This window comes from Erinaceus europaeus, chromosome 16, assembly GCF_950295315.1.
Source record: "Erinaceus europaeus chromosome 16, mEriEur2.1, whole genome shotgun sequence".
Taxonomy (NCBI): domain Eukaryota; kingdom Metazoa; phylum Chordata; class Mammalia; order Eulipotyphla; family Erinaceidae; genus Erinaceus; species Erinaceus europaeus.
Genome location: NC_080177.1, coordinates 57570370 through 57593122, shown reverse-complemented (window position 1 = coordinate 57593122; position 22753 = coordinate 57570370). Strand labels below are relative to the sequence as shown.

The following is a 22753-nucleotide window of genomic DNA, read 5'->3' as shown; positions in this document are numbered from 1 at the left end:
AGCTTTAGTAGATGCTGTAATAATTGTTCTCAGTTCTTTGATAATTTATATATTGATACTTGTTTTTTTATCAGTAAAATGAATATAATTATTCTAGTGGTTATTATATGTGTTTAAAAGTATTTATGTGGTTTGAAATTATATGTAAAATGAAAATATAGTATTATACATGTAGTTTACAATTTAATAGGTTATTAATACCAGCTATCAATAATTAATAATGACTTGGAAATAACTGATCCATTTAGATGAAAAAGGAAGGGAATGCCACTGAGGTGGAAAAGGAAGGAAATGTTGAAGAGGAGATGAAAACTACAAAGAAAAAAATGAAAAGGGAAATTAAAAGGAGAGACAGAAAGGCTAAAGAGAAACATAAAGACCATAAATGGTTTTTCCAACTTGAGATTATTATATTTTTCAAGATTTATTTTTTAGTTATTATATATGAGAGAGCAAGTTTCACATGAGGCAGAGAGGAGAGAGAAGAAAGTTACATCAACACTCTGGTACATGTAGTGCTGGGGATCAAGCCAGGAAATTCAGGTGTGACATTCCAGTGTTCTACCAGTTGAATCATTTTCCCAGCCATAGATTACTAGATTTTTTTTAAAGTAATTAATTTCAATAGGAAAAATTTCAGGTTTAAGGACAAAGTCTTTCTAACATGTTAAAAAATATATTTGGCTTATATATGCCATTTACTTTGATGTCACAACATACCGGATTTTTGGAAATGTCATCATACATTATTTTCTTTGAAAAGCATTGCCTTTCCCAACAACCCAATATGTGTAATGTGTACCAAATATTGTTAGACAGAACATGATAGACTTCAAAATCCATGGCTTCAGGCTACAGCATATGAGACTGAGTAGAAATAGCTTCCTTGGAAAATGTGGAATGAACTTAGCTAACTCTAAAAATGTGTAGCCAAAATCTCAGGTGCCAGTTATTTCACCTACAAAATACACACACACACACACACACACACACACACACACACACACACACACACACACACGTTTTTTTCAAGAAACTTGATGATTGGTCTGTACCCAATAGTTAAGTACAGATATCGAACTATTTCAGTTATACAGAGTTCCCCAGACTTTAGTTCCCCTGAAATAATCATCATCTGACTGAACAGCTTTAACCGTAGTATTCAACCTATCTATAGTCCTGTATCAAATCTGAAAAAATGGACTCTCAAACCCATTGAAAATTTACTCTTCAAAACCAGATTCACTGTGACTGAGGTATAATAATTCAAAGTTTAGATGATTTGTTTTATATTAAGTGAGCTTTCAGTTTCCTGAAGAAAGAACATTTCAACATGGCTTCTGATTTATCTTTCCTATTCATGGAATTTATTTTTCTCTTTCATTGGTTATTAACCACCTTCTCCTTGATTACACCATTTGCTTCTTCACTTGGTTAACTGTTCAATGGCAAAAAACTTTTGTTAATTAACAAGATAGTATTAACCTTCTATTTTATAGTATTTATTTTTCTCTAATGGAAAACAATTAACTTTCTATATTACATGATAAATAGTGTTTGTTTTTCAGATTATGTGTAGAAATTATTGCCTGTATTATAGACCCTAAGACAAAATGCCATTTTTTAAATATTTATTCAAATTAACTTTTACCAAAATCTTTTTTTTTTAAATTTTTTATTTAAGAAAGGATTAATGAACAAAAACATAAGGTAGGAGGGGTACAACTCCACACAATTCCCACCACCCAATCTCCATAACCCACCCCCTCCCATGATAGCTTTCCCATTCTCTAGCCCTCTGGGAGCATGGACCCAGGGTCGTTGAGGGCTGCAGAAGGTAAAAGGTCTGGCTTCTGTAATTGCTTCCCCGCTGAACATGGGTGTTGACTGGTCAGTCCATACTCCCAGTCTGTCTCTCTCTTTCCCTAGTAAGGTGTGTCTCTGGTGAAGCTGAGCTCCAGGACACATTGGTGGGGGTCTAAATCTTTAAGGTGATCTAAATGGGATAATGAGGGAATTATGCATTTCTTTGCAAAATTGATATTTTATTACCACCCATTGTTTGAATAGCTCATAATTTGTTATTCATAGGATACTGTCTTCATTTTTCCATGCCCATGTAACGTTAACTTGTTTGCTTCATAATAAAATTATATCTACAAAAGTATGACCAAACATAAGACTCAAGAGATAATGACATACAACTGTTAATAATCATCCTCAGGTGATTATGCTTAGCGAAATAAAAGGAGAAAGACAGCTACCAGATGGTTTCACTCATATGTGGAATATAGAGATGTGATTTATATGAACTTGCCAAAACCTAAAAAAATCCAAACAAAACATACACAAGCAAATTGTTTATAAAACTTCTAAGAACTATGGTTGTTATCTTTGGATTTGGTTGTTATCTTTTGGTGGGAGAGTGGGGATACAGAAGTTTGGTGGTGGGAACTATACATTGTAAAATCTTACAGTATTTTAACAAACTATTAATAACAAATACATTTGAAAAAAAAGTAAAAAGTCCTCATGTTTATTATTGGCCTTCCACTTGAAGTTATTCTTTTTCATGCATCATTCATCCTCTGTACAAGTTCATCTCAGGACATTGTTATTGTCTATTGTTTTTCATGTAATAAAAGTTATGCTAGGTAAGTCAAATTTGACCTTTTTTCACTCTCCACCATTACAAATAAGACTCATCTTCATCATCTTCTATAGTTGTACTTTCATTACTATGTTTCCAAGTAATATTGCACTGTCCTATGTATGAGAATTAAAGTAATTTTCCCATATACATATGCAAGTTTGTCATGAATGTGTAAGTAAGAGTACAATAGCTAGGTCATGAATATGTGATAGTTGAAGTTTATAAGATAAGGCTGGTCCAACTATTCTCCACGGCTATTATATTAGTATATACTCCTATTAATGTATTAAAAAATCTTTCTGACTCACATACTGAAAATCTAATTTTATGTATTTTCTTCAGGTAATTTTAGAACAAACTGAACTAAATGGAGGACGTAAACCAGTCTGTGGTATCTGAATTTATCATTCTTGGACTTTGTAATTCATTCGAACTCCAAGCTTTTCTCCTAGTGATATTTTCTTTACTTTATTTGATGACCATTTTAGGCAATATCTTCATCATATTTCTAATTATTGCTGACCTTCACCTCCGCTCCCCTATGTACTTCCTGCTAGCCAATCTGTCTTTCATTGACTTCTGTCTTTCTTCAGTCACTACTCCTAAAATGATTACAGACTTTCTCAAAGAAAAAAAAAACATCTCTTTTGGAAATTGTATGTGTCAGATTTTCTTTGGACATTTCTTTGGAGGAGGTGAGATGGTGCTACTTGTGTCAATGGCCTATGACCGTTACGTGGCCATCTGCAAACCGCTCCATTACTCCAGTATCATGAACAGACAAATGTGCATTGGATTAGTGATGACATCATGGATTACTGGCTTTGTGCATTCGATAAGTCAGCTAGTTATGATTATAAAGCTGCCCTTCTGTGGACCCAGGGAGCTGGATAGTTTTTTCTGTGATATTCCATTGGTGATCAAGTTAGCGTGCATGGACACCTACACTCTAGAAATGTTAATAAATGCTGATAGTGGGGTACTGGCAACCATTTGCTTTATTCTGCTACTGATATCTTACTCTTATATTCTGTTTGCTGTCTGCCTTCACTCTAAAGATGGTGCATCCAAGGCTCTATCAACCTGCACTGCCCACATCACTGTGGTAGTACTATTCTTTGGGCCCTGCATCTTCATCTATCTATGGCCAGTCAGCATCACCTGGGTAGACAAGTTTCTTGCTGTATTTTATGCAGTCATCACACCTCTCCTAAATCCAGCCATTTATACTTTAAGAAACAAAGAAATTAAAACTGCCATTAAGAGATTACAATGTTAGCATATGTTAGCATCTGGCTGTTCTTGTTTCCTTTGGTGTTTCACATTATGTCCACTGTATGTATATTCCCTGAAAACCTGCCTGGTACTTTACAGTAGGCAGAAATCCCAAATTCACATCTGGAACTCATGTGTATCTCCAGATGTGCAGATTTTTAAATGAATTTTTAAAGAGATACTACTATAATATATGCAATAGTAGGAATCAAATGCAAGCTTCAAGCATACAAGACTATGCTTATCCCACTTTGCTGCTTTCCTGGCCATCAGATGTACATCTTCTGTTTATTCTGCTATATCTATGATCACTTATTGACTAGTGAATGCAAAATGATTTCCTGGGAAATAAATGACCATGATTTTGGTTGTGTTCAAGGATGACTTCAAATAGAAAAGATGTTAATATTGGGTTGTCAGAAAAGTCATGACACATTTTTGCACAGAAAAACAGAGACAATATATATCATGACTTTACTGATAACCCAATATTATTGTTGCTATTAGTGCCAATATATAAACACCTACCCCCACATAATTTTTTTAGTTTCTTTATTAGGGGATTAATGGTTTACATTCAACAGTAAATACAATAGTTTGTACAAGCATAACATTTCTCAGTTTTCCTCATAACAATATAACCCCCACTAGGTCCTCTGTCATCCTTTTTGGACCTGTACTCTCCCCCCTACCCCAGAGTCTTTTACTTTGGAGCAATACAACAACTCCAGTTCAGGTTCTACCTACGTTTTCTCTTCTAATCTTGTTTTTCAACTTCTGCCTGAGAGTGAGATCATCCCATATTCATCCTTCTGTTTCTGATTTATTTCACTTAACATGATTTCTTCAAGCTCCATCCAAGATGGGCTGAGAATGGCGAATTCACTGTTTTTATTATATATTTTTTAAAATTTTTCTATTTTTCTTTTAACCAGAGCATGATTAGATCTGGCTTATATGGTGGTGCAGGGGATTGAACCTGGGACTTTGGAGCCTCAGGCACGAGAGACTGTTTGCATAGCCATTATGCTGTTTACCCCCTGAAGTCACCCTTTTAAATAGCTGAGTAGTATTCCATTGTGTAATATTCCATACCACAACTTGCTCAGTCACTCATCTATTGTTGGACACCTGGGTTGCTTCCAGGTTTTGGCTATTACAAATTGTGCTGCTAAGAACATATGTATACACAGATCTTTTTGGATGGGTGTGTTGGGTTCCTTAGGATATATCCCCAGGAGAGGAATTGCAGGATCATAGGGTAGGTCCACTTCTAGCTTTCTGAGAGTTCTCCAGACTGCTCTTCACAGGGCTTGGACCAATTGACATTCCCACCAGCAGTGCAGGAGGGTTCCTTTGACCCCACAACCTCTCCAGCATTTGCTGCTGCTACCTTTTCTGATGTATGACATTCTCACAGGAATGAAGTGGTATCTCATTGTTGTCTTTATTTGCATTTCTCTGATAATCAGAGACTTGGAGCATTTTTTTCATGGGTTTCTAGGCCTTTTGGATCTCTTCTGTGGTGAATATTCTGTCCATGCACTCTCCCCATATTTGGATGGGGTCATTTGTTTCTTTGTTGTTGAGTTTGGCAAGCTCTTTATATATGTTGGTTATTAAACTCTTGTCTGATGCATGGCATGTAGAGATCTCCCATTTTGTGAGGGGTCTCTTGGTTTGGGTAGTGGTTTATTTTGCTGTGAAGAAGCTTTTTGATTTGATGTAGTGCCATAGGTTTATGCTTCCCTTAACCTTCTTCGTAATTGGATTCATTTCATTGAAGATGTCTTTAAAATTTATGCGGAAAAGAGTTCTACCAATATTTTCCTCTAAGTATCTGATAGTTTGTGATCTAACATCCGAGTCCTTGATCCACTTGGAATTTACTTTTGTATTTGGTGAAATATAGTGGTTCAGTTTCATTCTTCTGCATGTTTCAACCCATGTTTTCCAACACCATTTGTTGAAGAGACTCTGCTTTCCCCATTTAATAGTCTGAGCCCCTTTGTCAAAGATTAGATGTCCATAAGTGTGGAGGCTTACTTCTGGGTTTTCAATTCTATTCCACTGGTCAGTGTATCTATTCATGTTCCAATACCAAGCAGTTTTGATGACAATGGTCCTATAGTACAAGTTGAGATCTGGGAATATGTGATGCCTCCAGTTCTGTTCTTTCTTCTCAAGATTGTTTTGGCAATTCTAGGACTTTCTGGTTCCAAATAAAAATTTGTATCATTTGTTCTATTCTCCTAAAAAATGTGGTTGGGATCTTGATGGACATAGCATTAAATTTGTATATGGCTCGGGGTAGTATATTCATTTTAATGATATTAATTCTTCCAGCCCATGAACGTGGAATATCTTTCCACTTCTTTGTGTCTTTTTCAATTTCCTTGAGCAGTGACTCATAATTTTCAGTATCCAAGTCTTTCACTTCTTTGTTTAGGTTTATTCCTAGATATTTTATTGTTTTTTGTTGCTATATAGTAAAAGGAATTGATTTCTGGATTTCATGTTATTCTAACTTAGTGTTTGCATAAAGGAATGCCACTGACCTTGAATGTTAATTTTGTAGCCTGACACCTTACTATATTGCCTGATGATTTCCAAAAGCTTCTTTCTGGATTCCTTAGGTTTTTCTATGTATACTATCATGTCATCTGCAATTAGGGAGATTTTGACTTCTTCTCTTTCAATTCCTTGCTTCTGCCTCATTGTTATGTTAAGAACTTCCAACACTATGTTGAATAGTAATGATGATAGTAAGCAGCCCTGTCTAGTACCTGACCTAAGGGGAAATACTTCCAGATTTTCACCATTGAGTATGATGTTGGCTGTAGATTTGCTATATATAGACTCCACTATCTTGAGGAATTTTCCATTTATTCCCATTTTTTGTAGTGCTTGCTCATAAAGGGATGTTGGATTTTGTCAAAGGCTTTCTCTGCATCTATTGATATGACCATGTGGCTTTTGGTCTTGCTTTTGTTGATGTGGTGGATCACATTGATTGATTTATATATATTAAACCAAGCTTGCATCCCTGGGATAAATCCCACTTGGTCATGATGAATAATCTTTTTAATATAGTGCTATATCTGGTTGGCTAGAATTTTGTTCAATATTTTAGCATTTATGTTCATCAGAGATATTGGTCTGTAGTTTTCTTTTTTGGTTCTGTCCCTGCCTGCTTTTGGTATCAGAGTGATGTTGGCTTCATAGAAGCTGGAAGGGAGTATTCCGGTGTCTTCAATCTTCTGGAAGACTTTTAAAAGTAGAGGTATTAGTTCTTCTTTGAAGGTTTTGTAGAATTCATTTGTAAAACCATCTGGTCCAGGAATTTTATTCTTGGGTAGATTTTTGATAACTGTTTCAATTTCATTAGTTGTGTTGGGCCTGTTCATATTATCTAGTTCCTCTTTATTTAATTTTGGAAGTTCATAGGTATCCTGGAAATCATCTATTTCTTCCAGGTTCTGTAGCTTGGTAGCATATAGTTGTTCATAGAAGTCTCTCATGATATGTTGAATTTTAGCAGTCTCCTCTTTCACTTACAGTTTATTTGGGTCTTCTCCCTTTTTTGTGAGTCTGGCTAAAGGTTTGTCGATTTTGTCTACTCTTTCGAAGAACCAACATTTCCTTTCACTTTTATTTTGTATAGCTTTCTTATTTTCAGTTTTATTTATTTCTGCCTTAAAATTAGTTGTTTCTGTCCTTCTGGTTGCTCTAGGGTTCCTTTCTTCTTCTTCTTCTTCTTCTTCTTCTTCTTCTTCTTCTTCTTCTTCTTCTTCTTCTTCTTCTTCTTCTTCTTCTTCTTCTTCTCCTTCTTCTTCTTCTTCTTCTTCTTCTTCTTCTTCTTCTTCTTCTTCTTCTTCTTCTTCTTCTTCTTCTTCTTCTTCTTCTTGTCTTTAAGGTATGCAATCAGGCTGTTTATTTGTGCTTTTTCTTGTTTCCTAATGTGTGCTTGTATGGCTATGAACTTCCCTCTCAGTACTGCCTACCACTACATATTTTAATGTTTTATTATACCGAGTATTTATTGAGTAAAGCATTTCATGTAGATCTCTAAATTTTTGTCAATACATTAAATCTTACTATCATTAATAAATCTATGAACTAATCTGTCAAATAACATTCTATCTATATCATCAGTAAAATTTCCCTTAATATCATAAAAAAATTCAATCAATCATAATATGGAGAGAAGGTTGCTCTTTCAACTTTGTGTTTTAGACATTTATGAAAGCATAATTGGCTTTTTTGATTTTTTATTATTCTTTTTATTTATTGGAAGGAGACAGCCAGAAATTGATAAGAAGGGGGAAGTACAGAGGGAGAGAAACAGAGAGACACCTGCATCCCTGCATCACCACTTTCAAGGCTTCCCTCATGCAGTGGAGGACCAGGGGCTTGAATCCAGGTCCTTGAGCATTGTGATAAGTGAGCTCAATCCGTTGTGCCACCACCTGGCCCATAAAAGTATAATTGTTTTAAATATGTATGTAAAGATGGATGTGGTAGTATTCTTTGAAGATACTACTTCTTCTCTTTCAATTTATAAATGGACTGATACCTAGGAAGGTTGTCATGAAAGTTGGAACAAATATATAATTTCATAATAAAACCTCCAATGAATTCTTTGTCGTGTTCATATGACCTGCAATAAATTAAATTACGAATCAAGGCTGTAAGTTGTTCATTACTACTTACAACTTTACCATGAATCTTCCTACTTTATGCCTGAAAATATATGCAAGTTTACATCAACTAATCTGAAATTTATGAAGCTGGTAATACTCTAAATTTCATATTACTCTAGGATATCTATGCTTTATAATATTTACAAAAGAAAGTTTGATGCATCAACCTGTAAATAAAGTAGTTACAATTCTGCATGTACATTCTGAATTTTACCCTTTTGTGTCTCTGCACATTATTTTGATAATTTTTATTTATTTATTATTTTGCCACCAAGATTATCTTTAGTGCCCAATGCTTATATGAAAAAATCTCTGGGGGAGTCGGGCTGTAGCGCAGAGGGTTAAGCGCTGGTGGCGCAAAGCACAAGGACCGGCATAAGGATCCCGGTTCGAACCCGGCTCCCCACCTGCAGGGGAGTCGCTTCACAGGCGGTGAAGCAGATCTGCAGGTGTCTATCTTTCTCTCCTCCTCTCTGTCTTCCCCTCCTCTCTCCGTTTCTCTCTGTCCTATCCAACAACGACGACAACAACAATAATAACTACAACAAGGGCAACAAAAGGGAATAAATAAAAAAATCTCTGTCCTGTCCAACAATAATGACAGCAATAACAACAATAAACAACAAGTGCAACAAAAGGGGAAAATGGCCTCTGGGAGCAGTGGGTTCATAGTGCAGTCACGGAGCCCATCAATAACCCTGGCGACAATAAATAAATAAATAAATAAATAAATAAATAAAATATAACACTTCAGGAGGTGATTTTCATTTTTTTCCTTTTAATTTGATAGGACAGAAAGAAATTAAAAGGGGGAGATAGAAAGGGAGAGAAAAAAAGAGACATTTGTAGCCCTGCTTCACCACTAGTGAAGCTCCTTACTACACACACAGATGAGTATTTGAACCCAGTAATATTTAACTCAATAGTTAATCATTATTTTACCCAATAAAGTGATTAAAATTGTTCTAATTTGTAAAATTATGGTGGTTAGCAATGTAAATGAGAAAGTTTGAGGAGACAGATCATAGGTAGATGATAGATGGCTGATAGGTAGAAGATAAATAAGATGATAGGTGGACTATATAAATTATGATAGGTGATACATAGTTGGATAGATAGATGATGGGTGATGATAGATGGATGATAGCTCAGTAGGTGATAGATAAAATAGATTAGATAGATGATTGTTGGAGATAGGTACAAGATGATAGATGATAGATATAGGTAATAGGTATATGATAGCTATTGTGATATATGGTAAATGACAGGTGATAGATACATAGATACATGATAACTGGACAAATAGAAAGATATATGCTAGATACATAGGTAAATGATAGATTAGATAGGTTATAGACATATTAGATAAATAAGATACAGACAGACATAAACACATACAAGACAATAGGTAGACTGGGAAATTTGATAGTGGTTATTGCATTATGTAAATATTTAAATGTGAAAGTATTTCCCATCACTGTATACCAATATTAAAAAAAAATTTTACAATAACCACATAAATGAAAACAGAAGCTACAGATAAAACTTAAAAAGTAGGAAGATACAGGTTATTTTGAGAGGACAAGGGAAAGTATCATAGTTTAACTTATTTATCTATTTGTTTTTGAAAGTAAGCATATCACTTAAATATCTACAATGTAAAATCTACTAAGTAAAACATAAAGGATAAATTTTGCACCTTGAAAAATAAATATAATGGCAAAGAAAGCTCAACATGATTTTGTAAATAACACATAAACGAGGGAAATAGCATCATGTTGAATGCACAAGAAGCATTTGACACATGGTAGGGATTATTTATTATTTTATTTTTTAAATTTATTTATTGGGGGATTAATGTTTTACATTTGACAGTAAATACAATAGTTTGTACAAGCATAACATTTCTCAGTTTTCCACATAACAATACAACCCCTACTAGGTCCTCTGCCATCCTTTTTGGACCTGTACTCTTCTCCCCCACGCACCTCAGAGTGTTTTACTTTGGTGCAATACATTAAAGATTAATTTTAAAATGAGCATGGACATCATTGCTATCCACAATGTTTGAACATATAATAGAACTTTTTTTTTATTGTTGTAGTTATTGATGTCATCGTGTTGGATAGGACAGAGAGAAGTGGAGAGAGGAGAGGAAGACAGAGAGGCGGAGAGAAAGATAGACACCTGCAGACCTGCTTCACCACTTGTGAAGCGACTCCCTTGCAGGTGGGGAGCTGGGGGCTTGAGCCAGGATCCTTATGCAGGTCTTTGCTCTTCGGGCCATGTGTGCTTAACCTGCTGCGCTACCTCCTGACTCCCATAATGGAATGTTTGTACATATTATAATTCTATCCACGTGGGAAGGATATAAGTATTACAATTTTCACAATTTAGTTTCCATAATGGATACAATGGTAAACATCATACACTTGAGAAAACCTACTCTTTATAAATATGAACCAGGTATATTAGCTTGCAAGCCAAATATGGCCTAATTGAGGTGTACACAATAATTTTTTGATCATAAGTTCTTTCTAAAAATTATCCTTTGATTTCATAGACTGACTTATCAGCCGCTTGATGGCATTCTTAATCTCTTTATTTCTTAATGTGTAAATGGCTGGATTCAGGAGAGGTGTCATTACTGTGTAAAAGACAGCAAGAAACTTGTCCACCGAATTGATGTTAAGTGGCCATAGGTAGATGAAGATGCAGGGTCCAAAGAACAGCACCACCACTATGATGTGGGAAGTACAAGTAGAGAGTGCCTTTGATGCCCCTCCCTTGGAACGGAGATGGACAGTTACTAGGATGTAGGTATAGGAGATGAGCAAAAGAACAAAGCAAGTTGTTGCCAAGAATCCACTGTCAGCGTTGACTAGCATTCCCACAGTATGAGTGTCCATGCAAGCTAGTTTGATCACCAAAGGGATATCACAGAAAAAGCTGTCCACTATTCTGGGTCCACAGAAGGGAAGATCTAAAATTATAGCCAGCTGACTCATTGCATGCACAAAGCCAATGATCCATGATATTAAAACCAGCCACATGCATCTTTGTCTGTCCATGATGCTAGAGTAATGGAGTGGCTTGCAGATGGCCACATACCGGTCATATGCCATTGTCACAAGCAATACCATCTCTCCCCCTCCAAAAAAGTGCACACAAAGAATCTGAGTCATACATCCCCCAAAAGAGATGGTCTTATTATCCTTTAGTAGGTCTGTGGTCAGTTTAGGGGTGGTTACTGAGGAAAGACAGAAGTCAACAAATGAGAGATTAGCTAAGAGGAAATACATTGGAGAATGGAGATGAAGATCAGTGATGATCAAGAGCACAACAAGGAGATTTCCCACAACAGTCATCAAATACAGTACAGAAAATAGCAATAAAAGGAAGGCCTGGAGCTCTCTTGAACTACAAAGTCCGCGAAAAATAAATTCAGACACCACAGACTGGTTTGCTTCTTCCATCTAATCCAGTTTGTTTAATGTAACCTAGAAAATAGAAAGATTAGTAACAGCTACGATGAAAAGAAAAACTTAGTGGTTAGATACCAAAGAACATATAAAGTCACATGCAAACTGGAATCTCAGCATTTGCTACACTTAGAATTGTAAATCAATTAATTTACTTTACTAGCAATTCAACAAAAGGGGCAAAGGCATCATTGTTGCTAGGAAGGGGAGCTAAATAAGTGTAGAAATATAGGTTTTAAAAGCCTTGTCTATGAAAAGTGTAACTATTGTGGATAGCAAAATGTGTATTGCCGTTAAAAAATATTAGGAATAATGAGTTCCATAAGCAATTTTTCAAGTTAAAATCTATCTCTTCTATAGGATGAATACATCATTCTAAACTATATTAAGAGATTCTCAATTTTACCACTCTACCCAGGACAATAATATAATATAATGTTACATTCCTAATGTTAAACGTTTCTCTCAAAAAACAAATGTATTTCTATATGGACAAAGTCAAGCTTATGGAGTTGAACCACCAAGGTCTTTTATACTGTCTTAAAAAAAAATGTTCTGCTCAAGGAACTGTAGAATAGGTAGTATTTGTGTTCCAAAAAGATACTGATATTTTTTATGTTATATATTACCTACAGTTTGAATCTAGTCATGAGACAGTGTTTCCACTAAATATTATTCCTTTGGTCCATGGTACTCACTGGTAACAGATGGGTGGGGGGGGAATAGTTTAAATGAAAAATTAAATGATAATTTCACTTCTGATTTCCATTCATAAGAGCAAATATAAAATATAAGTTCATTTATATTAAATTATTTACATTTATTATTTGTCATATAAAGATTTATACATATATATTTTTATAAAATATATTTAGTCTTTCTATAAGCCAAAATACTAATTGCTACTTTCTTTCCTCTGTTCTCTCTTTCTCTTCTGCTATCTCTCTTTTTATCATATGAATAACATTTATCATGGTTAGGGTTAAAAAAAACTTTTCATTTATCTCAGAAATGCATGAATTGTCTATCTTCTCTAGCCTATATAAGAAAATATATTTTCAATATGATTATGAAAAGTGGAAACTGAATGCAATTTTAACTTATTAGGATATTAAACACAAACGCATATATTTTCCAGTAGTTCTTGCTTTTCTTTGTTTTTAACTGATTAATTTCCTTTTTTTAAAACTTTTCCATTGGATCTTCCTTCTCAATTTCTGTTTAAGAAAAACAAAACTTTGTTTTCAGAAAATGAAAAGTGGTTTGGGAGGTGGTGCAATGGATAAAGCATTAGACCCTCAAGCATGAGGTCCCGAGTTTGATTCCTGGCAGCACATGTACCAGAATGATGTCTATTTTTTTTCTCTCTTTCCTCCTACTTTTATAATAAATAAATAAATAAATAAACTTTTTTAAAAATGAAAAGTAATATAGGGGTTGTGTCTTGATGATAATCATCTCACTGAAAGGTGACATATACTATTTTAATTTTTTGGATAAAAACTCTTAGGAAGAAGGCTAAGAAGTTACACATATACGTCTTTTTTAAAAAGTGCCTATTTTTTTCCATTTGCAGATGAGAAAGTTTAGTCTCCTTAGACTATAAATTTTGAAAATAGAATAACTAAAGTAAAAAGTGGGGTCTGTAAGACTCCAACACCTCCAATCTAGCTTTTTTTTTTTTAAGATATAGACAGAATGATATAGAGGGAGAGAGGAAGAGGGAGATGGAGATGGAGAGGGAGAGGGAGAGAGAGAGAGAGAGAGACTATAGTACCAAACCTCCTTAAATGTAGTGGTGGTTAAGCTCAGTGAACCCAGGCCCCACACATGACAAGGCACAAAATCTCAGTGAGCTATTTCATTGGCCCTGCCTTCAGTGTAATTTACCTAAAATAATGACTTCTCATAATAGAAAAGATTTCAAATAGACTAATCCAATGAATAAGACTGATGAAGCAAGATATTTTTTTTTCTACCATGAGGTAACTGAACTATAGTAGATGAGTAATGACCAAGAACATCAAGGAAATGAGTAGATTTACATTTTTATTTAACAAAAGCAATTGTTGTAATGTTTATTTACAAAGACACTTTGTTCAGTTACATCTTGACTGATTTCTGACTAAAGAGTCAGTAAAACAAAGAAACAGGAACTAGCAGGATGAGTTAAATTGACTGTCAGAATCCATCCTCCCCACCCTGGACAACTGGGAACTTCCAAAATTAAAGAAAGATAGTTTTATTTTTGTTATTTGTAAAACTGACACTAGGGCACACTTGTTACAATAAGCAAGGACTTGGGTTTGAGCCCCAGTTCCCACCTACAGGGGGAAAGCTTTGTGGGTGGTGCTGCAGGTGTCTCTCTGCCTCTTTCCCTCTGTCACCCTCTCCCCTCTTGATTTCTGGTTGTCTCTAACCAATAAATAAAGATAATAATAAAAAAACAGAAAAACAAAAACAAAAGAAAGCTGAAAACTCAGATAATTTCAGACATACTTACCCACACAAATGACCTCTATAACTCAATCCTTTTTTCACAACTGAGAGGGATTATTCTACAGTCTACCTTGCATTTTAAATAATGTCTCACCAGTTTTCCACCATGACTAATGCAGGTGGAGTGTGTTCTCTGTAGAGCATATATAGAGGATATATACACTGTGAAGTGTAGCCTATGAGTCTGGAAATTTCCACCTCTGTGCTTCAAAGAGTGCCAACTATTTGGAAAGATTTTCCCTCTCATGTTCCTCAGGGACCCCTAACTTCTGACTTTCCCTGAGGAAGAATGGAGTAGTGAGAAAGTTCTACTATAACGCACCATTTCCTAATGTAGTTTCAAGTTAATCCAGTAAGATGCAACTAAAACTATAAGAAAAGGAAGTATTTATTTATTATTTACTTATTTATTGCCACTAGGGCTATTGATGGATTTTGGTACCCACATGATCAACTCACCACTCCCAGCAGTCAATTTTTTTTTTTTTTTAGAGATATTGAAAATTGAGGAGAGGCCAAAGGTGGAACACCTGGATGACCCCACAAGTTACAATGTGTAAGGACCCAGGTTTGAACACCTAACTCCCATCTGCAGGGGGAAAGCTTCACATGGTGAAGCAGTGCTGCAAGTGTCTCTCTCCCTCTCTATCTTCCATTTTTATTCTTGATTTCTAGCAGTCTCTATCCAATAAATAAATAAGTATAATAGAAAAGTAAAAAACCCTTCAGGAAAAAAAAAGAAAATAGAGGAAAAATGGAGTAAAATACAGAGGAAGAGGAGAAATACCTGCAACACTTCTTCCCTGTTTGTCTAGCTTCTTCCCTGCAGGTGAGGAGCTGGGTCTTGAAATAGGGTCCATGTGCACTGTAATATGTGTGCCCTATCAGCTACATCACTCCCTGACCCCCTGGAACTTTTACTTGTTAACATATTTTATTAGTGATTTATAATGATTTAAAAGATTATAAGATTACAGAGTAGTACTTCCATGCCTAGCTATCACCAATATTCTGAGTGTTCCCCCCAAATAATTCTCACAGTCTTAAGAGAAATTTTGCCTACCTGTTTCTTTGTTTTTTTATGGAGGCCAAATTCATGGATTTTAATTCACTACATTTTACAGGCAAGGTTTCCGACAGTCATCTTTCAGGTCCTTACTTAATTCACTAAGTGTAGTTGCCTCAATTTCCATCCATTTTGTCCCAATAGACATAATATAATATTTTTAATTTTCAGAGTAATATGCCACTGAATATATGTCCTGTAGCTTATTTATCTAGTCATCTGTTAATGGGCATTTTTGCTGTTCCCACTCCTTAGCAATTGTGAGTACAGCAGATGTGAACATTGGCAGATATGAACATTGGGGTGCAAATGTCTGTTTGAATTAGTGTTTTTATATCTTCCAAAGGGGCTGCACCAGTCTGCATTCCCACTAGCAGTATAGCAGATAGTACTCTATTATCTTGCCAATGCATGTCATATACTGTCTTGTTAATATAAGCCATTATCACAAGTGTGAGATGGAATCTCAGTGCAGTTTTAATTTGCACTTCTCTAATGATAAGTGCAGTGGAGCATTTTTTTATGTCTGTTGACTGGGTATATGTATTCTTTAGAAAACTGTCTAATTAGATAATTTGCCTACTTATTTTCCATTTTATTGGAGACGGGTCTTAATGGTTACAGCACAGTTGTCTATACATGAGCTCAATCTCCCAGCTCTGTGTGATGTATTTGCAAAATACTCTCACCTCCAACTTAAGATGCCACCTCCCCCCAACCTTCTTCTGATTCTTCCCCAGAGTTTCTTGCTTTGGTGCAGTACACCACACCCAGTTCACCTCACGCTTTATGAATCATTCTGTTTGCAGTCCCTTTGTGAGCATCACTACAACCAAACAACAGTAACTCCTTCCTATGACAGATGAAGAATTAACAATAGGTTTTTTTTCTAGCAAATAAAGAACTAGCCTCACTAAGTTCTATTAGAAGTAATAGCACCTATCTTCTAAAATCTGAGTCTCAGGCCTACTATACCACTCCTCTGAGCTCAGAGAAACAAGCAGAAGCTTAGATCCACTCCCTTTGGAGACTTTAAACTCCATAAAATCTTTTCTAAATTACTGAGTTTTAGAAACTCTAGTTATGCACTTTTGTTCTCCAAACCCTAAGGATTGTAGCATATTCCTACAGTTTTTCTTTCGTGACAATACTGAGTTATTTTTACATAGTTTCAGATGATTAACACCTGAATAAATTAATTTCTATGTTAAACTCAAAGAAAACAGTGTTTATTTTCTATTTACTGACTGATACGACTTTACACAAAGAAAAGTATAGATATAAATGTGTTCCACGGTAAACACTGAAAAAAAATTTTAATTTAATTTAATTTTAATTTTTTTTTATTTTTTATTTAAGAAAGGATTAATTAACAAAACCATAGGGTAGGAGGGGTACAACTCCATACAATTCCTACCACCCAATCTCCATATCCCACCCGCTCCCCTGATAGCTTTCTCACTCTCTATCCCTCTGGGAGCATGGACCCAGGGTCATTGTGGGTTGCAGAAGGTGGAAGGTCTGGCTTCTGTAATTGCTTCCCCGCTGAACACGGGCATTGACTGGTCGGTCCATACTCCCAGTCTGCCTCTCTCTTTCCCTAGTAGGGTGGGTCTTTGGGGAAGCGGAGCTCCAGGACACATTGGTGGGGTCTTCAGTCCAGGGAAGCCTGGCCGGCATCCTGATGACATCTGGAACCTGGTGGCTGAAAAGAGAGTTAACATACAAAGCCAAACAAATTGTTGAGCAATCATGGACCCAAAGCTTAGAATAGTGGAGAGGAAGTGTTAGGGGGATACTCACTGCAAACTCTAGTGTACTTCTGCTTTCTGGATATGGATACGTGTTTATGGATACGTGTGAACATATGCTCTCTCTCACAGAAACTGAAAAAATTTATAGTGAGTTACAGGACTGTAAGATTACATAGTTCTACACCACACTCATCACCAGAGTTCTGTATCCCCACCCATCCACCTCCCAGAGGTAACCAATATAGTTCTCACGAGTCTTAGAAATACTTTACTTGCTTTTTTTCTTTCCAAGTTCATATGTATTAGTTCTATAGATTTTACATATGAGTTAAACTCTCTGGTAGTTGTCTTTCATCTCTTTTCTTATTTCACTAAGCACGATCACCTCCATTTCCACCCATTTTATCCCAAAGGACAAAATGTCTTTTTGATTGCAGAGCAGTATTTCATGAAATATATATCCCATAGCTTCTTTGGCCATTCACTGTTGATGGGCATTTAGTCTGCTTCCGCTCTTCGGCTATTGGTGAATAATGCATCTATGAACATAGGGAAGTATATGTAGTCATATAACTCATCTGCACTATTCCAGCCTTTAGGTCCATGATCAACAATTTGTTTGGCTTTGTATGTTAACTCTCTTTTCAGCCACCAGGTTCCAGATGCCAGCATGATGCCAACCAGACTTCCCTAGACTGAAGACCCCACCAATGTGTCCTGGAGCTCTGCTTCCCCAGAGCCCCACCCTACTAGGGAAAGAGAGAGGCAGACTGGGAGTATGGACCGACCAGTCAATGCCCATGTTCAGTGGGGAAACAGTTCCAGAAGCCAGAACTTCCACCTTCTGCAACCCACAAGGACCCTGGGTCCATGCTCCCAAAGTGATAGAGAATGGAAAGCTATCAGGGGAGGGGATGGTATATGGAGATCAGGTGGTGGGAATTGTGTGGAGTTGTACCCCTCTTATCCTATGGTTTTGTTAATGTCTCCTTTTTAAAATAAATTAAAAGAAGGGTTAAAATTAAAAGAAATACTAGTATGATGTACTACTGAAGCTGAAAGAGCTGGCAAAGGCCACTCTGCTACAACTCCACACTAATCCCCTGGAATTGTGCAGATAAAGTGTTGGGGGGGTTACTCTGCAGACTTTTGTGTACTTCTGCTTTCAGGTATATATTTTTCCCTGGTTTATGGACACGTGTGAACATATGCTCTATCTCAGGGGACCTGGTCTATATCCAAGCTTGGGGACTGTATTGGGGAGTCTACCACCTGGTATGGAATTAGAGAATACTATGAAAGGAAAGGTCTCACCTGAGTGATGAAGCTGAAGGGTTGTCATACCACACCTGAAGTTTCTGGACACAGTCTGAAGTGAAGCATGCTGGGGTGGCACTCGTTGCATCGATTAGGTTGTGATCGGCAGATGTGATATTATTTGATATGCATTTTACCCCTCTTATTCTATGTTGTTGTCAATACTTTCATTTTATAAATAAAAAAAAAACAGAAAAGAAAGAAAAATGAAATAATTAAAAAAAAAAGAAATAATGTCTTGGAGAATGGTTAAAAGTGGAGAATAAGGGGGTGGAGCCAAGACTTGGAGACAACAACTGGTTTGAGATACAGAAAAAAAAAAACAGCCTTCAACCTGAGATTCTCTGGAGAAGGTAAGATTTCTGGGCCAGCATTAAAGGGGGTGAGCAAAGGGTGGTGAGGGTAACACCAAAGAAAAGTGCTATAACCACTCTTGGGTTGGCAAACAGAGGCCATAAAGGACAAAGGAAAGGAAAATGTTTGGATTGACTATTTCTGAACTCACCCCACCCCCACCCTAAAAACAGCCACCATAAGCTGGCCAGCTGCTCCTAGCAGGCTTCCTGTGGAGCTATTTTCTTTACTAAGATCCCAGGCTCAGCAGGGATGTCATTCCAAGCCTTTTTTTTTTTTCTTTTTCTTTTTGAAGGGAGAGGGTGCTAGAGCTCTATTTGAGTGACAGAATACCTGACCAATCAGAGCCTTAGCTATTTACCTCTGGAGATTTTTTTTTTTTTTGATACTTATTTCTTATAATTGGTTGTCTTTGCTTGGTTTAAGGAGGGGACCAGGTTGTGTGCAGCCAATCTGGAATGGTCCAAGCAACAGATTGTTTTTTATGCTATATTATTATTATTATTATTATTATTATTATTATATGCACATGTCCCTTTTCCCTCCTCTTCAGGTTGACCAGAATTAACTGTTGTTGCTTTTACCATTGATAGGTGACTGGGTGTGCTATCCATTGGGGGAGGAACTTGCCTCTCTCTCTCTTTTCTCTCTCTCAATTCCTCTCTCTCTCTCTCTCTCTGTCTCTCTCTCGTCCCTCCACCCTCCTTTTTTCTCTCCTCCTAGCTAATTAAAAAAATCTCTTTCACTAAGTTTTTTTCCCAGGATCATTATGGGGTGCAGAAGGTGGGAGGTCTGGCTTCTGTAATTGCTTCCCCACTGTACATGGGCATTGACAGGTCAATCCATACTCCCAGCCTTTTTCTCTTTTTTGCTAGTGGGGCAGTGACAGACATGGGGAAGCAGGGCTCCAGGACACATGGTGGGATTGTCTGCCCTGAGAAGTCCAGTTGGCATCATGATAGTGTCTGGAACCTGGTGGCTGAAAAAGGGTTAAGATATAAGGCAGAACATATTGTTGACTATGAACATAAAGACAAGAATATTGCAGATGAATATTTGGGGTCTCCATTTTGGAAAAAGCTAGTAGGTCTATTTTAGGTATACTCCAAGGGGCCCATGACCCTATTAGTTTTTGCCTGAGCTTGACATCTAACATGCAGGTGACCTAAGTTATTGTCTGGGGAGATGGTGTCATAGTTGGAAAGAGGACTAGAAAGCTGGTTTAGGGAAGAGAGTAGCTCCCAAAAATGGGGAAAGTATATAAGTATTGTTAACTGTAAACCCCACTGGTTTGATCTGGGGCCCATATTCAGCACAGGAGCCTATGCAACCTCTGTATCCCTGTAGGTCTGAGCTCACAAGACATTATTTCTAGTTCACCTTCATGGTAGTGATCAAGTCAAGCAAAGACTACTAAAGTCCTGGGCTCCTAAGTACATAGTCAAAATAGATATCTTATTCTCTTTCAGTTTGAAGGCCTTAATCTTAGTAATTCTATACTTATTGTTTCATCCCTGTTTATTAAACATTTGGCCCTGCTTTATATCTTACTGCCTTTCAGCCACCAACTTGCAGGTGCTGCTAGATTCCATTCTGAGCTCCCTAGATAGATGACCTTCCCAGATGTGTTCCAGAACTTCACTTCTCCAGAGCCCTACCCAACTAAGGAAACATAGAGACAAGCTGGGGGAATGGATAAACTAGCCATACCCAGTGGAGAAGTGGTTAGAGAAGCCAGAACTGTTTCCTTCTGTACCACAAAAGAATTTTGGCCTATATTTCCAGAGGGTGAGATGCTAGCAGAAGATGGCCAGAGTATGCTGAACCCCAGTTCCACCAGGTTCTGTGTTGTGATGCAGTATACCAGCCTACAATAAGAATTTGGACGTAGCACATGGCTGATGTCAGCCTGTCGATAGAGCATACTATGGTCTGTGCAAACTCACAAGGGATTGTGGGTACTAGGGATTATATAAGCAAGGACCTGGAGCAGCTCCTGCCTCTTGGATCATCTCCTTCAGGCTTTTTCTGACTGGTGTATCTCCTGACATCTTCACGTTTGGTTTCATGTGTAGCTAGCTGAAGGATTTTTGGCTTCCACCAACTCTTAGATAGACTCTCTTGCTTACTTTCATGGTGATTTTATGAATAAACATCTTACTTTCTTAACTCTAGAGGAAGTCATGTATTAATTTTACAATAGACCTGGAACTTTTGCTTCCAGGAACTTTTGTTTTTGCACCATCAGTTTGAATCAGGAGGTTCTGAAGAACACTTGAGGAAGTCAGGAGTTTCTTCCCCCCACCCCAGCATATTCCATGTAGAGTTTATTCTTATAAAGAAGATACAAGAAGGAAGATGATATTCATTCCTTCATATAACTAAGAGATATGTGCAGTATCTGAGAATAATTTATGTAAAAATTCCATGAAAATAAACTGGACTTTACTCCTAATCAAAATGAAAATGGAAAGAATGATTCATTTGTTCCTGCATGTGTTATTAAATAAGATAATCTCATTCCTTACATACATGCATCAATGCAAACTATTTTTTTTACAAAGTTTATGTCCTATTTTCACCATAAGATGAGGAACAAAAAGCAACATTAGCAAAGATATACTACTGACAATGTAGTGGGAACTTTATTAAGTATGCTGTTTGTACAATTTAAATTTTTAAATATTTATTATGATATAAAAATACCATCTTACTATAATAAACACTATACAAGGTACTTATTTTACATGAGAGGGAAGAGGAAAAAGGAAGAACATTTAAAGAATGGATTCACTCTTAAGTGGAATATAGAGAATTCAAACATATGAATTTGAAAAAAAGAGAAAAATTATCTAATAATTATCTGATAATCTTGTAAATCACTATTAAATCGCAAATAAAATATATTAGGCAAAAGACTTTCTTATTAAGTACTCTATGGATATTTTGCCATCAATTCTGCTTTTGGAGATTCTAATAAAGTGATTTAATAAAGATCAAAAAGATTGTGGGATAAGAGGGGTACAATTCCACACATTTCCCACAACCAAATTTCCACATCCCATCCCCTCCATTGGAATGTTCCCTATTCTTTATCCCTCTGGGAATATGGACCAAAAATTTTTGCGGGGTGCAGAAGGTGGGAGGTCTGGCTTCTGTAATTGCTTCTCCACTGGACATAGGTGTTGGGCATTAAGCCAGCTCTCCCTGCTCCACCCTGCATTCCTGATACTATGGCCTATTTACATAATCATTCAGGATCTTTGCCTGAAAGATCCCCACCCATTCCATTCTTTTGATCTATCTTCTTTCTACCTCGAGACCCTCTTTGCCTGCAGGTAACATTAATCACACCAGTTAAAACCCTTGCAACAATTGCTAAGGAAGTTTCTACCTTCCCAGCCAGCTTCTCCACCCCCTTTCCTAGCCATTTATGTTTCTGACTTGCAACTTCAGGTTCTAGTCTATAAAAGCATTGTCTCTCTGATCAATAAAGACATTGCATTACCACTCAGCCACAAGTTCAAGACTCTCTCCTGCGTCGCTGAGTGAGTAGCAGCCCAGGCTGGCTCCAGTCAAGTTCTCTCCAACCCAGAGAGCACGTGCCCAGGAAGAGGCAACCCCATGCTAGCCCAGCATCTGGCACACCA

General features: G+C 36.7%; 2 protein-coding genes across 2 annotated transcripts; one reads left to right on the top strand and one right to left on the bottom strand.

The window, feature by feature from the left end:
- Positions 1-3020: 3020 nt before the first annotated feature.
- Positions 3021-3932, top strand: LOC103112260 (olfactory receptor 4K3-like). Its single transcript, XM_007521660.1, has one exon. It carries the CDS (start codon positions 3021-3023, stop codon positions 3930-3932), a length of 912 nt encoding a protein of 303 aa, XP_007521722.1.
- Positions 3933-11168: 7236 nt separating this feature from the next.
- On the bottom strand, positions 11169-12107 carry LOC103112294 (olfactory receptor 4K3-like). The gene has a single exon (XM_007521699.3). It carries the CDS (start codon positions 12105-12107, stop codon positions 11169-11171), a length of 939 nt encoding a protein of 312 aa, XP_007521761.3.
- Between the last annotated feature and the right edge of the window lie 10646 nt (positions 12108-22753).

Bases quoted from the DNA above. Each gene is read 5' to 3' on its own strand.
- LOC103112260 (XM_007521660.1), top strand. From the start codon at position 3,021: ATGGAGGACGTAAACCAGTCTGTGGTATCTGAATTTATCATTCTTGGA.
- LOC103112294 (XM_007521699.3), bottom strand. From the start codon at position 12,107: ATGGAAGAAGCAAACCAGTCTGTGGTGTCTGAATTTATTTTTCGCGGA.